Here is a 24,302-nt window from a genome sequence, read left to right on the forward strand (position 1 = left end):
TTTTACACTCTGAGTTTTGCTTTTTTTAGATCCTACATGATATGTAGATCATGTATATATCATGATATAATATTTGCCTTTCTCTGTCTGATTTCACGCAGCATGATGGCTTCAAGATCCATCCACAACAGCACTCCATCTTTTTTCATGATTGAATAACATTCCAGTATGTGCATGTGTGTGCGCATGTGTGTCTATGTGTGTGTGTCTGTGTGCATTTAGGAATCACATTTTCTTTATCCATTCATTCACTGATGGACACTTAGAGCTTTTTTTCATATCTTGCCTATTGTGAATAATTCTGCAATGAACATGGTGGTACAGATATCTCTTCGAGAGAGTGATTTCATTTCTTTCCAGTAGATATTCAGAAGTGGAATTGCTAGATAATATGGCAATTCTATTTTTAATGTTTTGAGGAAACTCCATACTGTTTTTCTTAGTGGTTATACCAATTTACATTCTTTACATTTTCTCCACATCCTTGCCAACACTTGTTATCTCTTGTCTTTTTGATACTAGACATTCTGACAGGTGTGAGATATCTCATTGTAGTTTTGATTTGCATTTATCTAATTGCTAGTGATGTTGAGCATCTTTTCATGTACTTTTTCAGTCATTTGCATGTCTTTGGAAATATGTTCAGTATCTTTGCCTATTTTTTAATGTCTTGTTTTGGTTGTTGTTGCTTAACTATATGAGTTCCTTATGTATTTTGGATATTAACCCCTTATCAGATGTATGATTTACAAGTATTATCTCCTATTCTTTAGGTTTCCTTTTCATTTTGTTGTGCAGAAACCTTTAGTTTCAGGTATTCCCACTTACTTACTTTTGCTTTTGTTACTTTTGTTGTACGGCTGTAATTTTAAAAATAGAAAAATAATAAGTGTTGGCAAGGATATAGAGAAGCCGGAACGCTCATGCACTGCTGATAGGAAGTGTAGAAAATGGCAGAGCTAACAGGAGTGGAATATGTTGTAGAGTGCTTTGTCCAAGACCCTAATGTTAAATAGTTATATTACTTTTGTACCTAGCTACCCTCATTCTTAGGGTTTAAAATATCCAAAACATTTCTCAGTTCTGTCTATTTTCTCTCTTTGTTGTATCTCTCTGCCTCTACAAGGTTTGATTCACCTCTCAAGTGCAGCTGGCTTGCAAGTTTCTCCTGGGTTTAATAATTTAACCACTTAATTCTCCTTAATGACTTCTCCTAAACTTCATTTTTCTCTTCTGATCAATACTTCCCAATCAAAAGTTACTAAAATTATTTTTCCAGTATAATAAATTTCCTCATTCATTTGATTAGATTCCAGTATAAATTATTTTGCTTTCCATTGGGTTTAAAGATTTATCTGGTGACTTTTACATACTAGATTTCCAATTCTTAAAGTATATGGTGCATGATAAAAAGAATGATCAGGGTTAGTTAGGTTTTCAACTCTTTCAAAAATTATGTGTTCATTGATCTTTGAATGTACCTAAGTTTATCAATTGTCATGTGTTTTTCATTCACTATGTCTTTTGCAAACTTTATACTACACTACTTGTCATAAACTGCATCCAAAGCACGAAGTTTCAAAGGACACAATGAAGTGGTTTCCACTTATTATTTCATAATACAGAACTGTGTTCTATAGAGGAAAGAACACTACACAATGGTCAGGAGACCTGGGTTCCAGTACTGGATCTTTCACTTAATGGTCACATGACCAGGGGTGCCTGGATGGCTCAGCTGGCTAAGCATCTGCCTTCAGCTCAGGTCATCATCCCAGGGTCCTGGAATCCATCTCAGTGTTGGGCTCTCTGCTCAGTAGGGAGTCTCCTTCTTCTCCCTCTGCATCCCCCCAAAATAAATAAATAAAATCTTTTTAAAAATGGTCACATGACCGAAGGCAGGTTACTGAATCTCAACAGAAGCACCTGTCCTCATTTGTAAAAGATAGCAGTTAGATGTGACAATTTCTAGAATTTAAGAAATCTGAGGATATATTATATTATATATATTATATAAATATTATAAGGAAGTTCCAATACATATTACTGAAGTACAGCAATAGGTTAGATGTGACAATTTCTAGAATTTAAGAAATCTGAGGATGATATTATAAGGAAGTTCCAATACATATTACTGAAGTACAGCAATAGGGATAGGTAGAAAGCATAAAATGTAATGAATTAAGCCCAGCAAATGAGAAGGAGGAAAGTAATGAGGAGGCACAATCTGCTGCCAGAAATAGATTTCTGCAAGCAGGAAGAACAAATTATTCTCTCCAAGGGTAGGCTTATACAAAATGACTTTCTCTAAACACATATTGGTAGCCACCTGGCCTAAGGGGATGATTGCTGAGTTGATGGCCATATGGAAGAAGAAAGGCAGATTTAGCTTCTATAAGAAAGGAAGAAAATTCTAAATTCAAACATTAGCTAATAATTGATCAGCAACTCTTCAAATAGCTCTTTGTTGTTGTTGTTGTTGTTGTTTGGTTTTACTCTACCCTTCTTATCTATTTCAGATTAAAAATTGGATAAAAATTAGAGGGAATAGGATAAAGTGACAGAATTAGGAATTTCTACAAATGTTTCTGCTGGTATCCTCAAAATGAAAGTTTTTTATAAGGAATGGGCAACTTGAAACTTTTAGCCAGTAATTTTCCCTTTTTATTCCTGTCTAATACAGCCTAATGTTCTGAGAAGAAATATCATATATAAAATGTGTAAAACATGTGATCTGTCTATACTGTAGAATTTAATGGACTGAATCACACTTTCTCCATTACTTGCCATGTAATAGCTATTAACATGTGTTGGATATATACACCCTTTAATTTTCTATTAAATTATAATATCTGTTTTTTATTTTTATTTATTTTTTATTTATGATAGGCACACAGTGAGAGAGAGAGAGAGAGAGGCAGAGACACAGGCAGAGGGAGAAGCAGGCTCCATGCACTGGGAGCCCGACGTGGGACTCAATCCCGGGTCTCCAGGATCATGCCCTGGGCCAAAGGCAGGCGCTAAACCGCTGCGCCACCCAGGGATCCCCTATAATATCTGTTTTAATACACAAATTTCTTTTTTCCTTAGTAGGCTCCACAGCCAGCATGGAGCCCAGCATGGGGCTTGAACTCATGACCCTGAGATCAAGACATGAACTAAAATTAACAGTTGGATGCTTAACCAACTGAGCCACCCAGGCACCCCTATATAAGTTTCTATCTAAGTAGAATTTTTAACTTTCTTAACATTAAAACATCTTGGTGATGCATTTTGTCTCCAAATTCTAGAAGTCTTAAACACTTGAAAACTACATTTGTTTAGAAAATCTCATTTAAAAACTGACATAGTGGTTTTTAAAGAAACTGAAAACTGGGCAAATAGTGTAAAACAACAGCTATTTCTTCACTCTGAAACAAGAAATCTACGAAACTCCTCAGTCTTTCCTTGATTGCCATAACCTATACATTTTTGAAGATTTTAGGCTGATTGTTTTTAGTATGTCCTCCTTTTAGGTTTGTCTTATGTTTCTTCATGATTAAATTCAGATTATTCACTTTTAGCAGTAATAACATGTAAGTGATGCTGTGTTCTTCTCATTAAATCTTAGAAGCCCCATGATATCTGTGGAGGCTCCTCAAAAAATTAAAAATAGGGATCCCTGGGTGGCTCAGTGGTTTGGAGCCTGCCTTTGGCCCAGGGCATGGTCTTGGAGTCCTGGGATGGAGTCCCACATCTGGCTCCCTGCATGGAGCCTGCTTCTCTCTCTGCCTCTCTCTCTCTCTCTGTGTCTCTCATGAATAAATAAATAAAATCTTTAAAAAAATTTTTTAAATTAAAAATTAAATTAAAAATTGCCGTACAATTGAGAAATTATGCTACTGGGTATTTACCCAACGATTACAAAAATACTAGTTCAAAAAGATATATGCACCTCTATGTTTATTGCAGCATTATTTACAGTAGCTAAACTATGGAAGCAGCCCAGGTGTCTGTTGATAGATGAATGGATATGGAAGATGGTATAAAAGCACACACACTTGACATACAGTGTAATATTACTCAGTCATAAAAAAGAATGAAATCTTGCCATTTGTAACAGCATGGATGGAACTAGAGAGTATAATGCTAAGTAAAATGGGCCAGAGGACAAATACCATAAGACTTCACTCATATGTGGAATTTAAGAAACAAAACAAAGGGAAAAAAAGAGACAAACCAAAAAACAGATTCTTGACCCTGGAGAACATACTGAGGACTACCAGAGTGGGGGTGGGTGAGTGAGGGGATGGATGAAATAGGTGAAGGGGATTAAAGCATACACTTATCTTGATGAGTATTGAGTAATATATGGAATTGTTGAATCACTGTATTGTATACCTGAAACTAATATAACACTGTATGTTAATTACACTGGAATTTTATTAAAAATGATATGTCAGTTCCTTCCATTTAAAAATTACTCTTTTCCCTTTGTAATTAATAAGTTTTTTGTGTTTGTATGTTGAAACCATAGAAATATTCTTTATTTTTTTTTCTTTTCTTAAGATTTTGTTTTTAAGTAATCCTTACACCCAGTGTGGGGCTTGAACTCACAACCCCAAGATCAAGTTGCACACTCTACCAACTGAGCCAGCCAGGCCCCCCAGAATCATTCCCTTTCTGGTCAAACCTTTTGTTCATTTATTATAACAATATGTATTCATGGTTTCCTATTTTATTCAATGGATTGTGATCCAACACTAACACTATTTATCCTAACATTCCTATTGTCCCAGTTTGACCAATGAGAGTCCTTTCAGCTTGGCTCCTGTGTCCTCTTCTTCCCTCGAACATTCTATTATGAAAAATTTCAGGGGCACCTGGGTGGCTCAGTTGGGTAAGCATCCAATTCTTGGTTTTGGCTCAGGTCATGATCTTGGGGTTGTGAAGTAAAGCCCATGCCAGGTTCTGTGCTTTCCCTTTCCCTCTGCCCCTCCTCCTAGTCATGTGTGCTCGCTTGTTCTCTCTCTAAAAAAAAAAAAATCTTTAAAATTTTTTCAAGTGTACAGCAAAACTGAATGAATTTTACAGTGACCATCTATATACCTACCATCTAGATTCTACCATTAACACTTTATTACACTTTAAAAGTTATCTATTTATTCATCTCTTTATCCCTCTATCCTTCTATTTCTCTTATTTTTGATACATTCCAAAATAAACTGCAGACATCAATAGATTCCTCCCTAAACACTTCAGCATTAATATCTTTAATTAGAGTCTGATATATGTTAACAGCTTTTTTTTTTTGAGGTAAAATTACAACAAAATACTTAATTTTTAGGTGTACATTCACTGAGTTTTGGCAAAGCATAACTTGTGCATCCAATATCCTTTTTAAGATATAGAATACAAAGTTCCCTCATGCCCCTTTCTTATGCAATCCCCATAACCCAATCCCCAAGACAACCACTCTTCTATTTGTTTTCCACTATAAATATGTCTTATCCCTTCTATTTCATATTTATGCAATCATTTATATATACCCTTTTGCTTAATGCTTCTTTCACTCAGCATATCCTTTTCTTGAGATTCTTAGATGTTGTTGCATGTACTAATAATTTGTTTCTTTTTCTTTTTTGAGTAGTATTCCATTATATGAATATACTATAGTTTGTGAGTCCATTCTCCAACTAATAGATAGACTGTTTCCTATTCTTGGCTATTATGAATAAAGATGCTATAAACAATCGTACAAATATTTTGTGCTAATATATGTTTTTATTTATTTTTAATAAATACCTAGAAGTAGGATTTCTGGGCTATAGGGTAGGTGTATTTTTAGTTATATAAGAAACTGCCAAACTGTTTTTGTGTCCTTTTAACATATACCCATTCTTCTTTGAACACCTCTTGTTTTGCACAATGAAATCTTCAAGATTCATCTTATATGTGCCCTGCTTTCACTCTGGAATCACCCATTTCTTTGAGGAACCCTGGTTTCCTTTAGTGGAGAATGGTATTTAGACGCCATGATCTTGGTTCTACACGTGTTTACTGCTCCCAGGTCACACTGCTTCTAAGTTTCTCCTGCAGAATATGTGTGTGTGTGTGTGTGTGTGTGTGTGTAAACATTTACACCTGTACATGTGTAAATATCTATTAATATTAAAAACCAGGGATGCCTGGGTGGCTCAGTGGTTGAGTGTCTGCCTTTGGCTCAGGGTGTGATCCCAGGATCCCGGATTGAGTCCCACATCGGGCTCCCTGCATGGAGCCTGCTTCTCCCTCTGCCTGTGTCTCTGCGTCTCTCTCTGTGTCTGTCATGAATAAATAAATAGTATTAAAAATATTAAAAACCATAAGTTCATGCCCATACTTCCTAGTTCAAAATAGTAACAGGGTTCATTCTAGTTTTCTCACTTTTTTTGTAGCTCCCTTCTTTTTTGCTTGTATTATTTATTTATTTATTTATTTATTTAGTATTTATTATTTATTTAATTTATTTAATCAGTCCCCCTGTATGGAACTAATCTCCCACCACACTGTCCTCTCCCCCCACACTGAGGTCCTGACTTCCCAAGTCAGGCTGTCCCTCCATTTGATGCCCTCCTAACTCTGCTCAGGACTAAATACCTCATGTGGATATCCTCTTCTTCCTGCTTGGGTTCTGATACCCCAAGCTAAACAACCTCTGCAGGGCCACCCTCTCCACTCAGATAGGCTGAAGATTGCCCTTTTACATGGGTAACATCCTTACCTGCTCAGGCTCTGACAACCCATGCCAAGTCACTTCCTGAACAATGCCCTCCTTACCCCACTGGATTCGGGTATCCTGCTCTGGGCCATCATGGCTTCCTTTGATCAGGAGGAAATGCTTACTTCACCCTGCCCTACCAATGGCCTAGGACCTAATTGTTCAAAAAGGAAAAGGAATAAAAGGAGAAGAAGAAGAAGAAGAAGAAGAAGAAGAAGAAGAAGAAGAAGAAGAAGAAGAAGAAGAAGAAGAAATGGAAGAGGAAGAATCCACAAGTTACTTTTAATTTAATTCAAGACTATCAGTTAGGACCCTTTGAGTCCAAGTAATAGAAAACAAAAGTCCAACCATAAAAATGAGAAGCTTTCACATCACTTGCCATCAGGGAAATAAAAATCAAAACCACAATGAGATACCACCTCACACCAGTGAGAATGGGGGAAATTAACAAGGCAGAAAACCACAAATGTTGGAGAGGATGCGGAGAAAAGGGAACCCTCTTACACTGTTGGTGGGAATGTGAAATGGTGCAGCCACTCTGGAGAACTGTGTGGAGGTTCCTCAAAGAGTTAAAAATAGACCTGCCCTACGACCCAGCAATTGCACTGTTGGGGATTTATCCCAAAGATACAGATGCAATGAAACGCCGGGACACCTGCACCCCGATGTTTATAGCAGCAATGTCCACAATAGCCAAACTGTGGAAGGAGCCTCGGTGTCCATCGAAAGATGAACGGATAAAGAAGATGTGGTTTATGTATACAATGGAATATTACTCAGCCATTAGAAATGACAAATACCCACCATTTGCTTCAACGTGGATGGAACTGGAGGGTATTATGCTGAGTGAAGTAAGTCAGTCGGAGAAGGACAAACATTTATATGTTCTCATTCATTTGGGGAATATAAATAATAGTGAAAGGGAATAGAAGGGAAGGGAAAAGAAATGGGTAGGAAATATCAGAAAGGGAGACAGAACATAGACTCCTAACTCTGGGAGGCGAACTAGGGGTGGTGGAAGGGGAGGAGGGTGGGGGGTGGGGGTGAATGGGTGATGGGCACTGAGGGGGGCACTTGACGGGATGAGCACTGGGTGTTATTTTGTATGTTGGCAAATTGAACACCAATAAAAAATAAATTTATTATTAAAAAATAAAAAAAGAGAAGCTTTCATTGATAAGATTACTAAATGTACCAGGCAGTATTTGTTCATTGTCAAATAAATGGTATATAATGGCTGCTTGTCTTTCAAGGGAAGGAGAAACTAGTGGAAGACTTCTTCAGGAAGGAGAGATTTTGAAATTTAAACGAGAAGGGTGCATAACCTATGACATTAATTTATAAGTATCAAAGAAACTTGCACATGTGCACTAGGAGACATGTATAAAAATGCTCATAGCACTGTTCATAAGAGCAAAACACTGGAGACAACCTACATGCCCACTGACAGGAGAATAAAGCAGTGGTGGTATGCTTACAAAATGGCATAGTATATAGTGGTAAAAATGAATGAGTCACAGCTACAAGAACAACATGGATGATATGGTAACATAATGTAGAATAAAAAAGTAAATCCCAGGAAACTATGTATAGTATGATGTCCTTTTTCTGAAGTTTACAAATAGGCAAAACTAAACCACATATTGTTTAGGAGTACACACACAATAACACTATTGGGAAAATAAAAAGAAGAAAAAATAAAGCAAAAGCAAAATTTCAGGATATTGGTGGGAGTGTGGGGAGGTAGGGTATGGAACAAGGGCAGGACATGGAGGAAGATGTGTTATTGGTAACATTCAGGTTTGGTAGCACATTTGTAATTGTACAATTAAAAAAATAAAAGAGTTATGGATGCAGAAGTGGCAACACATTGTCAGGATCATAAGTAGAATGGAGATACTGGAGCAACTAATTTCTATACGGTATTATGGCTAGATATTATTGGAAAGTGGACTGGATCTGGATATGGTGAGACTTTTTCCCTTGTCTCTTTTTATTTATCTTTAATTTTTAAATTTCATATGGTTGACACACAATGTTACATTAGATTTGGGTGTACAACATAGCAATTCAGCTTCTCTATACATTATGCTATGCATACCTCAAGTGTAGATGTCATCTGTCACTGAATATGGTAGGACTTTGAACAAGGGAATTGCATAATGCAAATTGTGCTCTATTTTATTTTTTATTTTTGCATGCTGATATCTTTTTATTAGATATTGTTTGGAATAATTGGAAGGGTGTGTTTGATTATTTAAATGCTGTGATTAATTAAAGCCAGAAATTTGACTTATTGCCTTTGAGGTTCACTTGAGTTGTGTGATATTTATTTATTTATTTATTTATTTATTTATTTAAAAAATTTTTATTTGCATATAGCTGACACACAATGTTACATTAGTTTCAGGTGTACAACATAGTGATTCAACTTCTCTATTGGTTATGTTATGCTATCTATGCTCACCTCAAGTGCAGCCACCATCTGTCACCATACAACACTATCACCATATCATTGACTTTATTCCCTATGCTGTGCCTTTTATTCCTGTGACTTATTCATTTTATAACTAGAAGTCTGTATTTCCCACCCCCTTCACCCTTTCTGTCCATCCCCCAAGCTTCCTTTCCTCTGGCAACCATCATCAGTATGTTTTCTCTGTTTATAGGTCTGATTCTGCTTCTTGTTGCAAGTTACGTTTTAATTTGATTTTGTAAATATGTATTGAGCCTTACTCTTGGTCATTTAACTATGTAGTAAATGATTAATACTGGCTTGGGATTCTGGAAGTAGGAATGGAGAGGAGTGGCAGAAAGCTATATTACCAAAGGCTAACAGGATAGGATTAAGTGGCCTATTAGATATGGAAGGTAAAAAATAGGGAGGAGTCAAAGTTGACCCTGGGGTTTCACCTGGCTGAGTGTGGTAGAGTTTTGATGTTTTAAACAAAACAAAACAAAAAAATCAGAGGATACCTGGGTGGCTGTTGGTTAAGTGTCCAATTCTTGATTTTGGTTCAGGTCATGATCTCAGGGTTGGGAGGTCAAGCCCCAAATATGGCTCGGCATGGAGCCTTTTTAAGAGTCTCTCTTTCCCCTTCCTTCTGCCCCTCCCTCCACTCTCCTCTCCTTCTTCTTTTCTTTTCTTTTTTTCCTCTCTCTCCCACAAAAAAATTAAAAATAAAAAAACATAAACAGGGAAGATAACATAGGACTTCTTGAGCTCAATACAGGAAGTCATTGTACGATGCTCCATTGGACTTTGTTTTTTTTGTTTTGTTTTGTTTTTTCCGTTGGACTTTGAGATGCCTTTGATATACACCTGTTTTCCCATGGGGAGCAGTTGTTAGGGGCTTCAGTCAGAGATAAAAAGGGAATAAAAATTTCCCCCCATAGATAAATGAACTTTTGATTAGTTTTTAGTTTCATGTTTATGTCTTTTAGCTAAACTACACATCCAATTTCCAAAGCCACAACCTGATCAAGAAGTGAGACTGTCTTCAAAACAATTTCAGAAATACATAGAATTGGTTGTCTCTGAACTCAGGGGCAATGAAGATCATGTTCTGGAAAGTATTGTGGAGTTTCTGGTGAATACTTTAGAAAGGAGCCATACTGAGAATCTGAGGAATTGTGCCAGACGAAAGTGGCTATACCAAATCCAACATGCTGCAGAGACAAGTGGAGTATCCCTGGAGCCTGTGTACACTGAAACCTTTAAGGCCCTCACCCAGGTATGTTTCTCTAAAGTGATATATAAGAGGAAAAATTTCCCCATAGTAGGTAATATTCAATGGTTGCAAAGAGGTAGTACACTAAAGGCTATTTGAAAAAATCACTGGGTACCGCTATAGATGTTTTATTCATTCCAAAACATTACAATGATCCAATATCTAGGAAAGATGCAACAGGAATGATTGTAGGTTGGGAAGGTAGAAATAAAGAGGAAAGGTATAAAAGACAGAATCATGTCTTGAAATTTCTAATTTCATTTCTGCAGAAAGTCAAATAAAGCTTAGAGCAGAAAATAGACTAATATTGAAAAATACCAGTAAGGAGATGTGCAGGCAATTTAACCTACATTTCCCTTGTATGATGTTTTGGAAGTTGGTTTAGAAAGGAACTACATGAACCACAAAATCATTATAAAGTAGGATACAACACCACACAATATTTCATAGCACTGCTTAGAAACACGCTGATACTATTATAGAATCGTGTTACTTAAAATACATGACTCTGATGGGACCACTGCCCAGAGCTTTGCCATCCTCTCCTAAACTCCCAGCTGGCTGCTCCTCACAGGCAGAAACAGCATGGCTGTCTTCTACATATGTCACAAATTCCACTAGTCCAGGAAACCTGGAGTCATTCATCTCAGTTAAATTGCAGCACCTAATTAATGGACTCATTTACTGAATGGCTGAATTTTCTAATGTAGTTTGGAGTGGTGTGACCAGCAACAGAAGACAATCTAGAAAAAGAGGTATTATTTCAACTTGCTTTAGGGATTTGTGGTACATTTCTGTTAATTGTTCTATAGGTCTTTTATGTAGAAAAGAAAGACTAAAGGCAGAAGAAAAAACAGCATCAAAAGCAAACCCAAATATATAGAAAGAGAAGACAAATATCAAAGAAAGCATCTTTCCATGTCACCAACTTATGGACATGCTCAATATATGTGTTAACACACAGTATTGTTAATAACATAATATTTTGGGTACAGAGAATTTTCAGTTATTTTACTTAAAAATAGTAGTTGCAAAAAAATAGTGGTTGCATGAAGTCTGCAAGCTGGGGCCCCAAGAAATTTTTTCCTGACATAAATCAAATGTCATAGCTAAAATATGTTAAGAATTCCTTAAGAGCATTTTTTTCTACATTAACTTCATAATAGATGGTGAAAATCTACTTAAGAAATATGAGTGAAGTGAAGCCATATTCTTGCCCTAGTCCTCTAAAATAAATACTTTTGACTGAAGCTTAGACAATATGGCTATAGTTTAAAGGGATCCAAGTTTTAAACCTCTAAATCTGAGTAAGACTTGAAATTTTTTAATTTTTTTTTTAGTAAACCAGTCTAGTTGATATAATGTAAATTGATTCCACTCATTAAAATTCAGATTTGGGAGACAGCTGTGATGTCAGCCTTTTCCCCAACTATCCATGAAAGGTAATTATTGCAGTCAGATGTTCAAACAGGCTAATGAAGGGAGACATGATTAAAATAATAGTTATTTGACTATTGGCAAATACTATGGCCAGAAACATTTTGCCATAGGATGCTGAAGCCCATGGAAATAAGAAGATCTGTGCTCATATTTCCCTCTTAGAAGAAAACCTACTACTGCCTGATAGAGGGGAAGTTGTATTAAGGAACGTAGCTTGTACTTTAGATGATGCTCCATTTGTACTGAACAAAGTGCTCTACAGGGACATGAAGGGAATCAGGTAAGAATTTCTTGAGGAGGTTGGTTTTATCCTTCTAAAAGATAATTGCCTTTCCAAAGTAAACTAGTATTGAAATCCTAGTTAGCTGCCCAAGAGAGAAATGCCTCAGGTCACCAATGCTTCTAGAGTGGGAGGTGATGGGCTTCCAGTCTTGAATAATTTCACATGGTAATTTCTAGAGCTCAGTCCTAGGCTTTGATTTGCCATGCTGGGACTCTGCTTCACAATATCAGCTCAATTATTTCTGCCTGTTTTCTAAGTTATGTCTCTGGCATCCCATTTGTATATGTTTATTATGATCCAAACTTGTTTTAAAATCTTTTTTCAAGTCAGACTCTCCAAACTGGTAATTTCCTGAGTCCACTTCTCTGACATATAATTCCAATAATTATGAATGGAGAATTTATCTAATTTCTTGCACAGTTTCATCTAAAGCCTCCTCCTGTGCCTTTCTATCATCTTCATATTCCTCTTCCTCAGCTTTACAGTAGTGGATGAAGGTAAGCCAATACACGTCCCCCAAGTTCAGCACCATGGGAACGTCTTTTTCTGGAACCATTCCCTCAAGAAGAGTGATCAAAATGGATCATTCCTGGCCCTGCCTCTTCAGGATGCATACATGAGGATCTTTGGGGTCATGGCTGTGGACACCCTAAGAGATAAAAAAAAAATAAACATCTTTGTACCTCATGAGATCAGATTCTATCAGGTAAGTCATGGAGGAATTCTTCAAGAACAATGGTAGGATGGCCTCTCCCTCTATACTTTTTAAAAAGCCAAACCTAAAACCAGATAAGAGTAAAGCTATATATAGATAGAGTCATCATACTCGTCCCTGTTCACTGTGTATACCTAACAGTCTTCTGAAAGGTTCCCCATTACACGTGGAAGGGACTCTCAGCCTCAGGTATACATCTATGCTTCAGCCTTGTTGGGGAGGTTGTTAATATGTATCCCATTGCACTAATCATAGGAACAGCATTTTATGCTATAGGACTGAAATCCAACCATTAGACTACTAATTAAGATTTACTAAGTAGGAAGGAACCTTTAGAAGAGACATATTTGTGTTTTGTTAATAGGAGAACCTAGAAATCTTTTACTATTTTCACAAATACATTCCTATGGCTCTTGGTTTCAGTGTTAGGATTTTTGAGGATGAAGAATGAAGGAAAAAACTTGAATGTTTCTCGAGTATGCACATTTTCAAATTAGAGCACAAAAAGATAAGCACTTTTAAGACTATAACTGCACCGGGATCCCTGGGTGGTGCAGTGGTTTGGCGCCTGCCTTTGGCCCAGGGCGCGATCCTGGAGACCTGGGATCGAATCCCACGTCGGGCTCCCAGTGCATGGAGCCTGCTTCTCCCTCTGCCTGTGTCTCTGCCTCTCTCTCTCTCTCTCTCTCTCTCTCTGTGACTATCATAAATAAATAAAAATTTAAAAAAAAGACTACAACTGCACCATTTCTACAAGCGTTTTGATTTTATGAATAGAAATTGCAATGAAAGGGGATCCCTGGGTGGCGCAGCGGTTTGGCGCCTGCCTTTGGCCCAGGGCGCGATCCTGGAGACCCAGGATCGAATCCCACATCAGGCTCCCGGTGCATGGAGCCTGCTTCTCCCTCTGCCTATGTCTCTGCCTCTCTCTCTCTCTCTGTGACTATCATAAATAAATAAAAAAATTAAAAAAAAAAAAAGAAATTGCAATGAAGGAAGATTGAAAGCCTTCATGGAGGTGATAGCCTGAGATGTAGCAGCAATCAGGAACTTGCTGCTTTATCACTTGTTCCCTTCTAAGCCTCTGGCTCTTTATGTTTATTTCCATGATTTAAAATTTTCTCTTCCTGGGGCACCTGGGTGGCTTAGTAAGTTGAGTGTCTGACTATTGGTTTCAGCTCAGGTCATGATCTTGGGGTCATGAGATTACGCCGCACATCAGGTTCAGTGTCAAGTCTGCTCAAGATTCTCTCCTTATCCCTCTGCCTCTCTCTCTGCTTGTGCTCTCTCTTTCAAATAAATAAATAAATAAATAAATAAATAAATAAATAAATAAATAAATAAAATATTTAAAAATAAAATTTTCTCTTCCCATTTACTGGATGTATAACTGAGAAAAGTGGTAGAACCTTTTTCTCTGGACATCTTTTTAATAATATGATTCACTCTCATCTGACATAAGAATGATATGAAGAAAAAAAAAGAATGATATGAAGATAATTAAAAGAAAACAAAGGAGTATGGAGTTATCAATATAGTCTTGTTAGAGAACATGTCAAAATGAATTTTAAATGGACTCTAGCTTCTGGGTTACCCTTAGATGGCTTGGGTCTATTATAAAATTCATATAGTTTTGAAGAATTTGTGGTTCCTAGAGTCTCTTGACAGTAGGATGACAGATGGGTTCTAAGGACTTACTATCCCTTCTCTGTGGAACAGACCCTCTTTGCGTCTATAAGAAGACTGTGTAACCTAGCATGTTGCAGGCCTTGGAACAGAGCACAGCCTGTACTACTGATCTGATGACAGAAGCCACATGAAGATCCAGACGTTAATATTTCATCATATCAGGGGAGCTCCTACCCATCTGCCCAAGGCTGGCATTAGTTCCTGGCTTTTAAATATTTTTCCTCATTTCAAACTTTATCTTATTCTTCTGACTCTATTCTCTGATAGTACATATCACAGATTTCATTGGATGATTATCAGGAAGCATAATAAGTTATATGGATCTTATAGTAGATCTCTCCTTACATCTTTGATTTCTTTTTTTTAAGATTTTATTTATTTATTTGAAAGAGAGAGTGACAGTGATAGAGCACGAGAGGTGAGGAGAGGTGAGGAGAGGGAGAAGCAGGCTCCCCACTGAGCAGGGAGCCTGATGTGGGGCTCCATCCTAGACCCCAGGATCATGACTTCCGCTGAAGGCAGATGCTTAACTGACAGAGCCACTCAGGTGCCCCTCACACCTTTGATTTCTTGAGATCCTTCTTTTGTTGTAAAATCTAGAACACTGCCTTTTGAGAACTGATAAGTAATTTGTCGGAAATAGATTATCATGAACTTATAAGAAAATCCAATTAATGCATTATTTTCTGGTTTTTAAAAACAAAAGAAAATTAAAATTTTCTGTCTCTACAGGGTGTTGCTAATGTCTTTAGCACTGCCTATCACTATGTCCACAGCAGGGAGCACATCCTGCATGTTGTGATTACTGGCATTGGCTGGCTCTGTGACATCACATCTGACATCACCGCCATCACTACATACTTCATTGAGCCTGGCCTAATGCAGGTAGGCAACGTTGGGCAGTATTAGACCTCTAATAGAGTTTCTAGATATATTATCTTGCTAATATTTTAAAACTATATTGAATTAGCTGTTAAAGCCACCTGGAGGGATCCCTGGGTGGCGCAGCGGTTTGGCGCCTGCCTTTGGCCCAGGGCGCGATCCTGGAGACCCGGGATCGAATTCCACGTCAAGCTCCCGGTGCATGGAGCCTGCTTCTCCCTCTGCCTGTGTCTCTGCCTCTCTCTCTCTCTCTCTCTCTCTCTCTGTGTGTGACTATCATAAATAAATTAAAAAATTAAAAAAAAAAAAGCCACCTGGAGACATATTTCCCAAAATCCCAATTCAAGATCCTTGGTTGTGGGACGCCTGGGTGATTCAGTGGTTGAGTGACTGCCTTCGGCTCAGGGCGTGATCCCAGAGTCCTGGGATTGAGTCCCACATCAGGCTCCTTACAGGGAGCCTGCTCCTCCTTCTGCCTATGTCTCTCTGCCTTTCTCTGTGTCTCCCATGAATAAATAAATAAAACCTTAAAAAAAAGATCCTTGGTTGTGAGTGACAAAAGTCCATCTCAAACTGCCTTAGGCAAAATTAAGGAATTGATTGACTGATGTGACCAAAATGAAGAAAGGACAGGAGTCAAGCTGCCTTCTGGGATGACCAGAACCAGGAATTCAATACCATTAGGGTTCTCTTGTGTTTTCTCTCTGCAGTTCTCGTGTTTGCTTCCCTCTACGCTTTGGCTTGGTCCTTCCAGCTTAAGATAGGCTTTCTCCACAGGGCAAGCCAAATGCTTAGTAACTGAAAAAGAATCTTTCCTTTTTGTTTCAATTTGGAAAACCCAAGAGAGCTCTTTTTAGTCTATCCTGAGATATGTCCCCCAGCTGGGGGTGGGGGTGGAGGAATTTACAGTAACTGATAGCCTCCACCAGAATCATATGGGTAAAGAGGGAAGAGATGAGGCACTGCTGTTTGGAAGGATATAATTACATCACACCAGTTTAAAAATGCCTATCTATAACATGATGAGTTTTTGCCAAATGTTTATTTTGCTTCTTTACACTTTTTCCCCCAAGTTTTTATTTAAACTCCAGCTAGTTAACAAACAGTGCAATATTAGTTTCAGGTGTAGAATTTAGTGATTTGTCACTTATATACAACACCCGGTGCTCATCACAAGTGCACTCCTTACTACCCCTCACCTGTTTAACCCATTCTGCATGCTCCCCCACCCCCCAATGGCCTACCTCCCCTCCTGTAACCATCAGTTCTCTATATTTAAGAGTCTATTTCTTGGTTTGCTTCTCTTTTTTTTCACACTTAATTTTATTAATTTTTTTAAAATATTTGTTTATTTAAGAGAGACGTGGCACGGGCAGAGAGGAGAAAAAAAATCCTGAAGCAAACTTCCTGCTAAGCACAAAGCCTGACATGGGGCTTGATTCCAGGACCCTGAGATCATGACCTGAACTGCCTCTCCCCTTCTCTCCAGGCTTCTTCCTCTCTGAGTGGTTGGACCAAGCTGATAAGGCCCTGGCCAAAGAGCAGAATCACAGAGCTCTCTGGCAGAATGAACAGACTGTGGAGGTGGAGAACGCATAGTCCCGGGTGCTGTTCCTAGGGGTGGGGTAGGAAAGGGAACTTCCAAGTGCCCTCAGAACTGGGGTGGGCCACCCAGTGTGTGGGGGTGGGGGCTGAGAACCATTCAGTGTGGGGAGCAGACCACCAGGTCTGATAGGCCACAGTCGGAGTGTTGGATCTGGGGAGGATTTGATTTGGCCAGTATCCATGCTTAAGAAGACCCTTTTTAGGGCCTGAAATTTCCCTTGTTAGGGAAATGATATCTAGGGCTCCATGAAGAAAGTTAAAATTGCCCACAGCAGTCAACAGAAAGCATGGCTTCTGGGGCATGTAGTTTTCACAATCACAATGCTGTGGACAAGATCATGAGAGTCACTATCCATCTGACTCATGTTATGGAGGTGAACAAGACTATCTCCAAAGTAGGGGGGAGGAGGACCATTCAGCAGCCCAGGGTCTGGGGAGCATCACAACTGGGCAGAGACCAGAACAGCCTGTCCAAAGCTGTAGTCAGGGGTTTATCCTAAGTGGAAACTAGGTGAGGTTTTGGTGTTGAAAATGGCTCAGGGTGGCTATAGGATACCTTTTTCCAACCACCTGACTGATAAATTCTTAAGCTTCTCCTTCCTCATCTGCAGCTCCTCCAATCTATTCTGCTCCCTTCTCCAGCCTGCTTTCTACCTCAAAAAGTAGACAGTATCAATAGGCTCCTTGGCTTCTGTTTAGGTTTGTCCAATGAGATGTATCAATAGGAGATTGCAGGGCAAAAGGAGAGTGAGGCTGGGGTGTTTTGCTTCTGGCAGTCTTTCTGCCAGCCTGCTGTGGGTTGGCTATGTTTTTCTACACCAGGTCCCACTGTAATCACCTAAGTCCTTAAAAGAATAGGACCTTTTCTGGCTGTGGTCCCTGAGAGATGGGAGGTTGGAAGAAAAACCAGAGAGATGGCAGGGGGTAAAGAATTGGACACTTGTTGCTGGTTCTGAGATGTGCAGGGCTATGTACAAAGATTGAGGTTTCTGGGAGTTAAGGGCAGTCCCCAGCAAACAGCAGGCAAGGAAACCAAGACCCCAGTATCTTACATCCCTAAAGTCTTGAGAGGGACAAGTGATTAACCTGTGTGCCTGGTTTGCTATCTTAAATCATATCAGTAGGCTTTTGAAAAAGCAAATGCCAGAGATTAGTCAATGATTGCTGCTTTCTACCTCATCACATTTCTTTTCTAAGGCAATACAGACTTTCTGCTTGAATGAGAAGGAAGGGGGAAGAGATTCTCAGGAGGAAAAAATATACAATACCACAATTAATGTTTCACAACTCATCATATATGATAGAAAGCAATTTTTTTTCTACCTCAGGCTTCAAAAATACTGTTATTTTGCCTAAAATATTCTCCCCACTTCACCCTGTAACCTTCAGATTCTACATGAAATAAACTACAAACATTGCCAAGGAATCAAAGTTTTTTATAAAATAGAAAATCATATCATGATTTTTTTGACAAGACCACCACTTTTTAAAAATATAATTTCTTCCAAAAATTATTTATGTTTAACAAAATTCCAAGAAAAAAATCCCAAAATTATTTCTTAAATTGACCAGAAAGCAATTTTTTTCTACCTCAGGCTTCAAAAATGCTGTTATTTTGCCTAAAATATTCTCCCCACTTCACCCTATAACCTTCAGATTCTACATGAAATAAACTACAAACATTGCCAAGGAATCAAAGTTTTTTATAAAATAGAAAATCATATCATGATTTTTTTTGACAAGACCACCACTTTTTAAAAATATAATTTCTGGGATCCCTGGGTGGCGCAGCGGTTTAGCGCCTGCCTTTGCCCCAGGGCGCGATCCTGGAGAGCCTGGATCGAATCCCACGTCGGGCTCCCGGTGCATGGAGCCTGCTTCTCCCTCTGCCTGTGTCTCTGCCTCTCTCTCTCTCTCTGTGACTATCATAAATAAGTAAAAATTAAAAATATATATATATAATTTCTTCCAAAAACTATTTATAAGTTTAACAAAATTCCAAGAAAAAAATCCCAAAATTATTTTTTAAATTGACCAAATTATTTTAATTTTAATCTGGAAGAAGAATAAATGCATGATCATAGCTAAGAAAATAAGGGATGAGAGGGAATTTACAGTCTTGGTCTGGGGAAGAACAGTTAACCCTACATCACAGGTTGAAACAACTGTGAAGTTGCTACAATGATGACATAATAATATAGAACTTCCCTGCACCAAAATTAAAGACAAAATAAATAACTTTAGTCAAAGTGGGACGAAATTGCCAATATTTAACAAAGAGTTAACATTGTTCTACACAACTTAGTAAGATTTTTTAAAAATCCAAAAGAAAAATAAAGACAAGTATACTAAAAAAAAATTTTTAAGCATATTCAATAAACATTGAAAAAAGTTCCATTCTATAATGAAATAAGTACAAAGTTAAGTAAAAGTAAACCTTTACCTATTAAGTTGAAAACAATTTTTTAAACTATAATTTGAAATGCCTTTTAGGGTACTTGATAGGATGAGCACTGGGTGTTATTCTATATGTTGGCAAATTGAACACCAATAAAAAAATAAATTTAATTTAAAAAATGAAATGTCTTTTAGACTCTAAATGGAGATATTAAATAGGCAGTTGAATATATGAACTAGTGTTTGGATAGAAATCCCCCCTAGCAAATAAATGGTATTTAAAACCATGAGACAACACGGTGAATGTATTTCATGCCACCAAATTCTATACTTTTAAATGGCTAAAGTGATAATATTATGCTATGTATATTTTACCATAATAACCAAAAGCAAAATAAAAACCATGAGACTAGATGGAATAACCAAGAGAATGAGCGAGGATAGAAAAGAAGTCTGAGGTCCAAGCCCTGAGATAATCCAAGTGTTTGGAATCATTGTGGCTCAAAATTATGTTAAAAAAAATAAAAAATAAAAAAATAAAAATTATGTTGACTTTGACCTATTATATGAAAAACATTTTGTATACTGACCCCTGACAAAAATACAAACACCACACACTTAAAACAGAAGTTTCACAAAACAATACCTACTTTTACTATTTGAGTATATTTTCTATTCTATTTCATTCTTAAAAAAAAATACTTGTCAAAAGAGAAAAGCGAGAGGATAAATACTAAATAATGTGTGATGCATCCTATAAGATACCTAGGAATAAATTTAATCAAAGAAGCAAAGGATCTATGCTCAGAAAACTATAGAACACTCTAGAAAGAAATTGAAGAAGACACAAAGAAATGGAAAAACGTTCCATGAACATGGATTAGAAGAACAAATATTGGTAAAATGTCTATGCTACCTAGAGCAATCTATACATTCAATGAAATCCCTATCAAAACACCATTAACTTTTTCACAGAGCTGGAACAAATAATCTTAAAATTTGTATGGAACCAGAAAAGACCCCAAATAGCTAAAAGAATGTTGAAAAAGAAAACCAAAGCTGTTGGCATCACAATTCCAAACTTCAAGCTCTATTACAAAGCTGTGATCATCAAGACAGTATGGTACTGGCACTAAAACAGCCATAGATCAATGCAACAGACTAGAGAACCCAGAAATGGACTCTCAACTCTATAGTCAACTAATTTTTGACAAAGCAGGAAAGAAGATCCAATGGAAAAAAGGCAGTCTCTTCAACAAATGGTGTTGGGAAAATTAGACAGCCACATGCAGAAGAATGAAACTGGACCATTTCCATACACCATACACAAAAATAGATTCAAAATGAATGAAAGACCTAAATGTGAGACAGGAATCCATCAAAATCCTAGAGGAGAACACAGGCAGCAATCTCTGTGACCTCAGCTGCAGCAACTTCTTGCTAGACATGTCACACCTCTCCAAAGGCAAGGAAAACAAAGGCAAAAATGAACTATTGGGACTCTGTCAAGATAAAAAGCTTTTGCACAGCAAAGTAAACAGTTGACAAAACCAAAGTCAACTGACAGAATGGGAAAGGATATTTGCAAATGTCTTATCAGATAAAGGGCTAGTATCCAAAATCTATAAAGAAGTTATCAAACTCAACACCCAAAGAAAAAATAATTCAAACAAGAAATGAGCAGAAGACGAACAGACATTTCTCCAAAGAAGACATAAAAAAATAAATGGCCAAGAGACACATGAAAAAATGCTAAACACCACTTGACATCAGGGAGACACAAATCAAAACCACAATGAGATACAACCTCACACCTGTCAGAATGGCTAGAATTAACAACTCAGGAAACAACAGATATTGGTGAGGATGCAAAGCAAAGGGAACCCTCTTACACTTTGGTGGGAATGCAAACTGGTGCAACCACTCTGGAAAACAGTATGAAGCTTCCTCAAAAAGTTGAAAATAGTGCTCTATGACCCAGCAATTGCACTACTAGGTATTTACCCCAAAGATACAAATGTAGTGACCTGAAGGGGCACCTGCACCTCAATGTTTATAGCAGCAATGTCCACAATAGCCTGACTATGGAAAAGAGCCTAGATATCCATTGAGAGATGGAGTAACTGGATGATGGACATTAAGGAGGGTATGTAATGTAATGGTCACTGAGTATTATATAAGACTAATGAATCACTTAACTCTACCTCTGAAACTAATAATAGTTAATTGATAGTCAATTAACTAATATAATTAACTAATATAGTTATTAATTGAATTTAAACTTAAAAAATCTTACAATTTTATTTTCAATTATATCTCAATAAAGCTGAAATTAAAAAATAATAAAAACAAAAAAAAGGAGAAAAATGTGTAATGCATAAAGTGAGAATGACAGATGCTAGTATCCCCACTTTCCAAAAGTTCATGTTAGGTCACTTCTCTTTTACAAAAGACCCTCATTAGTACCTGTTTTTGCTAACCGAAAGAAATCTGATGAGCAGTTTTGCTTTTATTTTTAGAAAGGCAAAAAGTGAAAATGGTGTTCAGCATTTGTTTTGCAGTGAGTCTGTAGAGCAGCAAGAGCGGCCCTATTAAGCTCTCCTCACCCCACAACTGCAGTCAGCATCAAGCCACCACACCTTCAAACTGTATCTGTGAGCATCTGTGCTTGATCTCAATTTATATTGTGCATCCATTAGCAAGATGTGCTCTAAAAGCCTGAGAGTCCAGGAATGCTCAAAAATCTCAAAAAATGTGTAAGTTATTAGTTTTTCACTTTATGCTGTTTTAGCTTATGAAAAGTTTCTTAGGTATGCTCTACTTTCAGATAGCGGAGCAAACCTGTATTGGAAAAGTAAGGGGGTGGGGAATAACAAGCCAGTAGCAGAACAAATAAAATGGGGGATAGTATCATTGCAGCTCTTTTTCTGAACAGTTTCCTGGAAATTTTTGACCAGAGTAATTATCTCATTACTGAATAATTACTGAGGCACTTGCTGAATTTATAGTTTCTTGGTCCAACTGAAATTAAATGAAAAGCTTATTATTAGGTATAGTATTTATGAGCCCCTTATTTTCTATATTATGCTTGTAGTCTTAACAGAAGTGGCCAGACTGACACAATTTTGGGGGAGAAGTGGAAACAGGAGAGGAATTGTTTAGTTTGGGCTAAAGATTTAAACCTAGAAACATAGTCACAGTGAGACTCTAAAAAATCATGTTAGTCTAATATATATAACACTAAATAAGCCATGGAAGAAAGAAATTAGTAAAAGCTGAATGCTCATTTGCCAACATCAGAGAATCTTTCTAGTTTGCTAAATACTCTGTGGAGAACACTTTTTGTCCAAAAAGTTTGAGGGAACACTTGAGGTCATCGCAAGAGGAAGCTCCATACTACACAGCAGTGTGCTTCTTCAGAGCACCATTCATCATACAGTCACTATTAATTCTATTATCAGTTTCCCTTTTAATCACAGAATTGTTTACAGGTGGAAATGAAAACCCCTTTTTATTTCTTCTAATTGAATTTGTCTTTTCTACAGTTTAGTATATTTTACAGGATATGTTAATCTTACTTTCTTATAAATAAACTAATCTCTACCAAAAAAGAAAGTTGGTGAGACTTATTCCAAGCTCATCTAATTGTATACATAAAATATGTGCAGTTTTTTGTTTATCAGTGATACTTCAATAAATCTGTTTTTAAAAGGCATTAAAATGGGGGGCTCAGTCAACTAAGCATCAACTCTTGATTTTGTTCAGGTCATGATCTCAGAGTGGGGAGATTGAGCCTTTTGATGACTCCACGCTTAGCATGGAGCATGCTTAAGATGCTCTCCTTCTCCCTCTGCCCCTCCCCATTTGTGTGCACTCTCTTGGTAAAGAAAAGAAAAGAAAAGAAAAGAAAAGAAAAGAAAAGAAAAGAAAAGAAAAGAAAAGAAAAGAAAAGAAAAGAAAAGAAAAGAAAAGAAAAGAAAAGAGAGAAAAGAAAGGCATTAAAATATTTTCACAACCCATAGGTTGATTATGACCTACAGTTTATAAATCTCTTAGAGGTGAGGAAGAGAAAGAAGCAGAAAGGAATATGAGTGATTCATAGGAGAACCTGAAGAGAGTGATGTCCCAAAAGCCAAGTGAAAAAAGTATGTCAAGAAGAGAGTTGTTCCCTGAGTCAAATGCTGATGTAGTGGAAGATAATGATTAGGGGTTAATCAGTGGATTTCACAATGAGAGAATCACTAGTGACCTTAACCATAATGGTTTTGATGAGATGGTGAAGACAAAGGTCTCATGGGAGAATATTTTTTATTGTTCTTATTTTCCTTGGACTTTTCTGTATTTTTCAAATGCTCTACATTGTACTTTTCACATAAAAAATAATATAAACACATGGTTTTATCAAAATTATTTAAAAAATAAGTTTCTGTGCTTAAAAGAATATTGTAATTTGAAATTTTTCTCTTGTGCACACCTTGTTCTTAATGGTATTAAATAAAATGTCTCAGATGCTTCAAGATAGAGATCATCTAAACTTTCCTAATTTTTTTCCTATTTTTCTGTTCCCAAAACCTTTACTGGGAAAATGAGGTCTAATTATTCCTCTCTATTGAAACTCCTTCATCTTTTCAAGGATTCAGACTATGTTTTACGCAATATGATGGTTACCAGACACCTGGGTCTAACAGAAATCCACAGGAACCCCCCTATAATTTTCAGGAAGACATGCATCTTCAGGTATGAGATACATCTTTATGCCTGTTTTGTTTGACTGCCAAAACACATTCCCCCTCCAAGTTAGCAGCCCTGAGAGACACAGCTTTT

At 37.3% G+C, this 24,302-nt stretch overlaps 1 protein-coding gene across 36 annotated transcripts in view; it reads left to right on the plus strand.

Moving 5' to 3' along the window:
- EFCAB5 (EF-hand calcium binding domain 5) overlaps nt 1-24,302 on the plus strand; it is a 181,287-nt gene that overhangs the window by 135,934 nt on the left and 21,051 nt on the right. For 17 of the 36 annotated variants that reach the window (XR_007413226.1, XR_003147106.3, XR_003147104.3 and 14 more), the window contains 5 exons: nt 10,181-10,470; nt 12,018-12,187; nt 12,668-12,896; nt 15,327-15,479; nt 16,966-17,081. Coding sequence is in view for 27 of the 36 variants with exons in the window: in XM_025476239.2 (XP_025332024.1) it covers nt 10,181-10,470; nt 12,018-12,187; nt 12,668-12,896; nt 15,327-15,479; nt 16,966-17,081 (958 nt within the window). In the remaining 9 variants the exon portion in view is untranslated. Of the gene's footprint in view, nt 1-10,180; nt 10,471-12,017; nt 12,188-12,667; nt 12,897-13,328; nt 13,614-15,326; nt 15,480-15,564; nt 15,778-16,833; nt 16,941-16,965; nt 17,082-18,278; nt 18,555-24,111; nt 24,216-24,302 lie in introns of those variants that run through there. The other 19 variants (XR_003147110.3, XR_003147112.3, XR_003147113.3 and 16 more) reach the window with 9 other exon arrangements.

This window comes from Canis lupus, chromosome 9, assembly GCF_003254725.2.
Source record: "Canis lupus dingo isolate Sandy chromosome 9, ASM325472v2, whole genome shotgun sequence".
Taxonomy (NCBI): domain Eukaryota; kingdom Metazoa; phylum Chordata; class Mammalia; order Carnivora; family Canidae; genus Canis; species Canis lupus.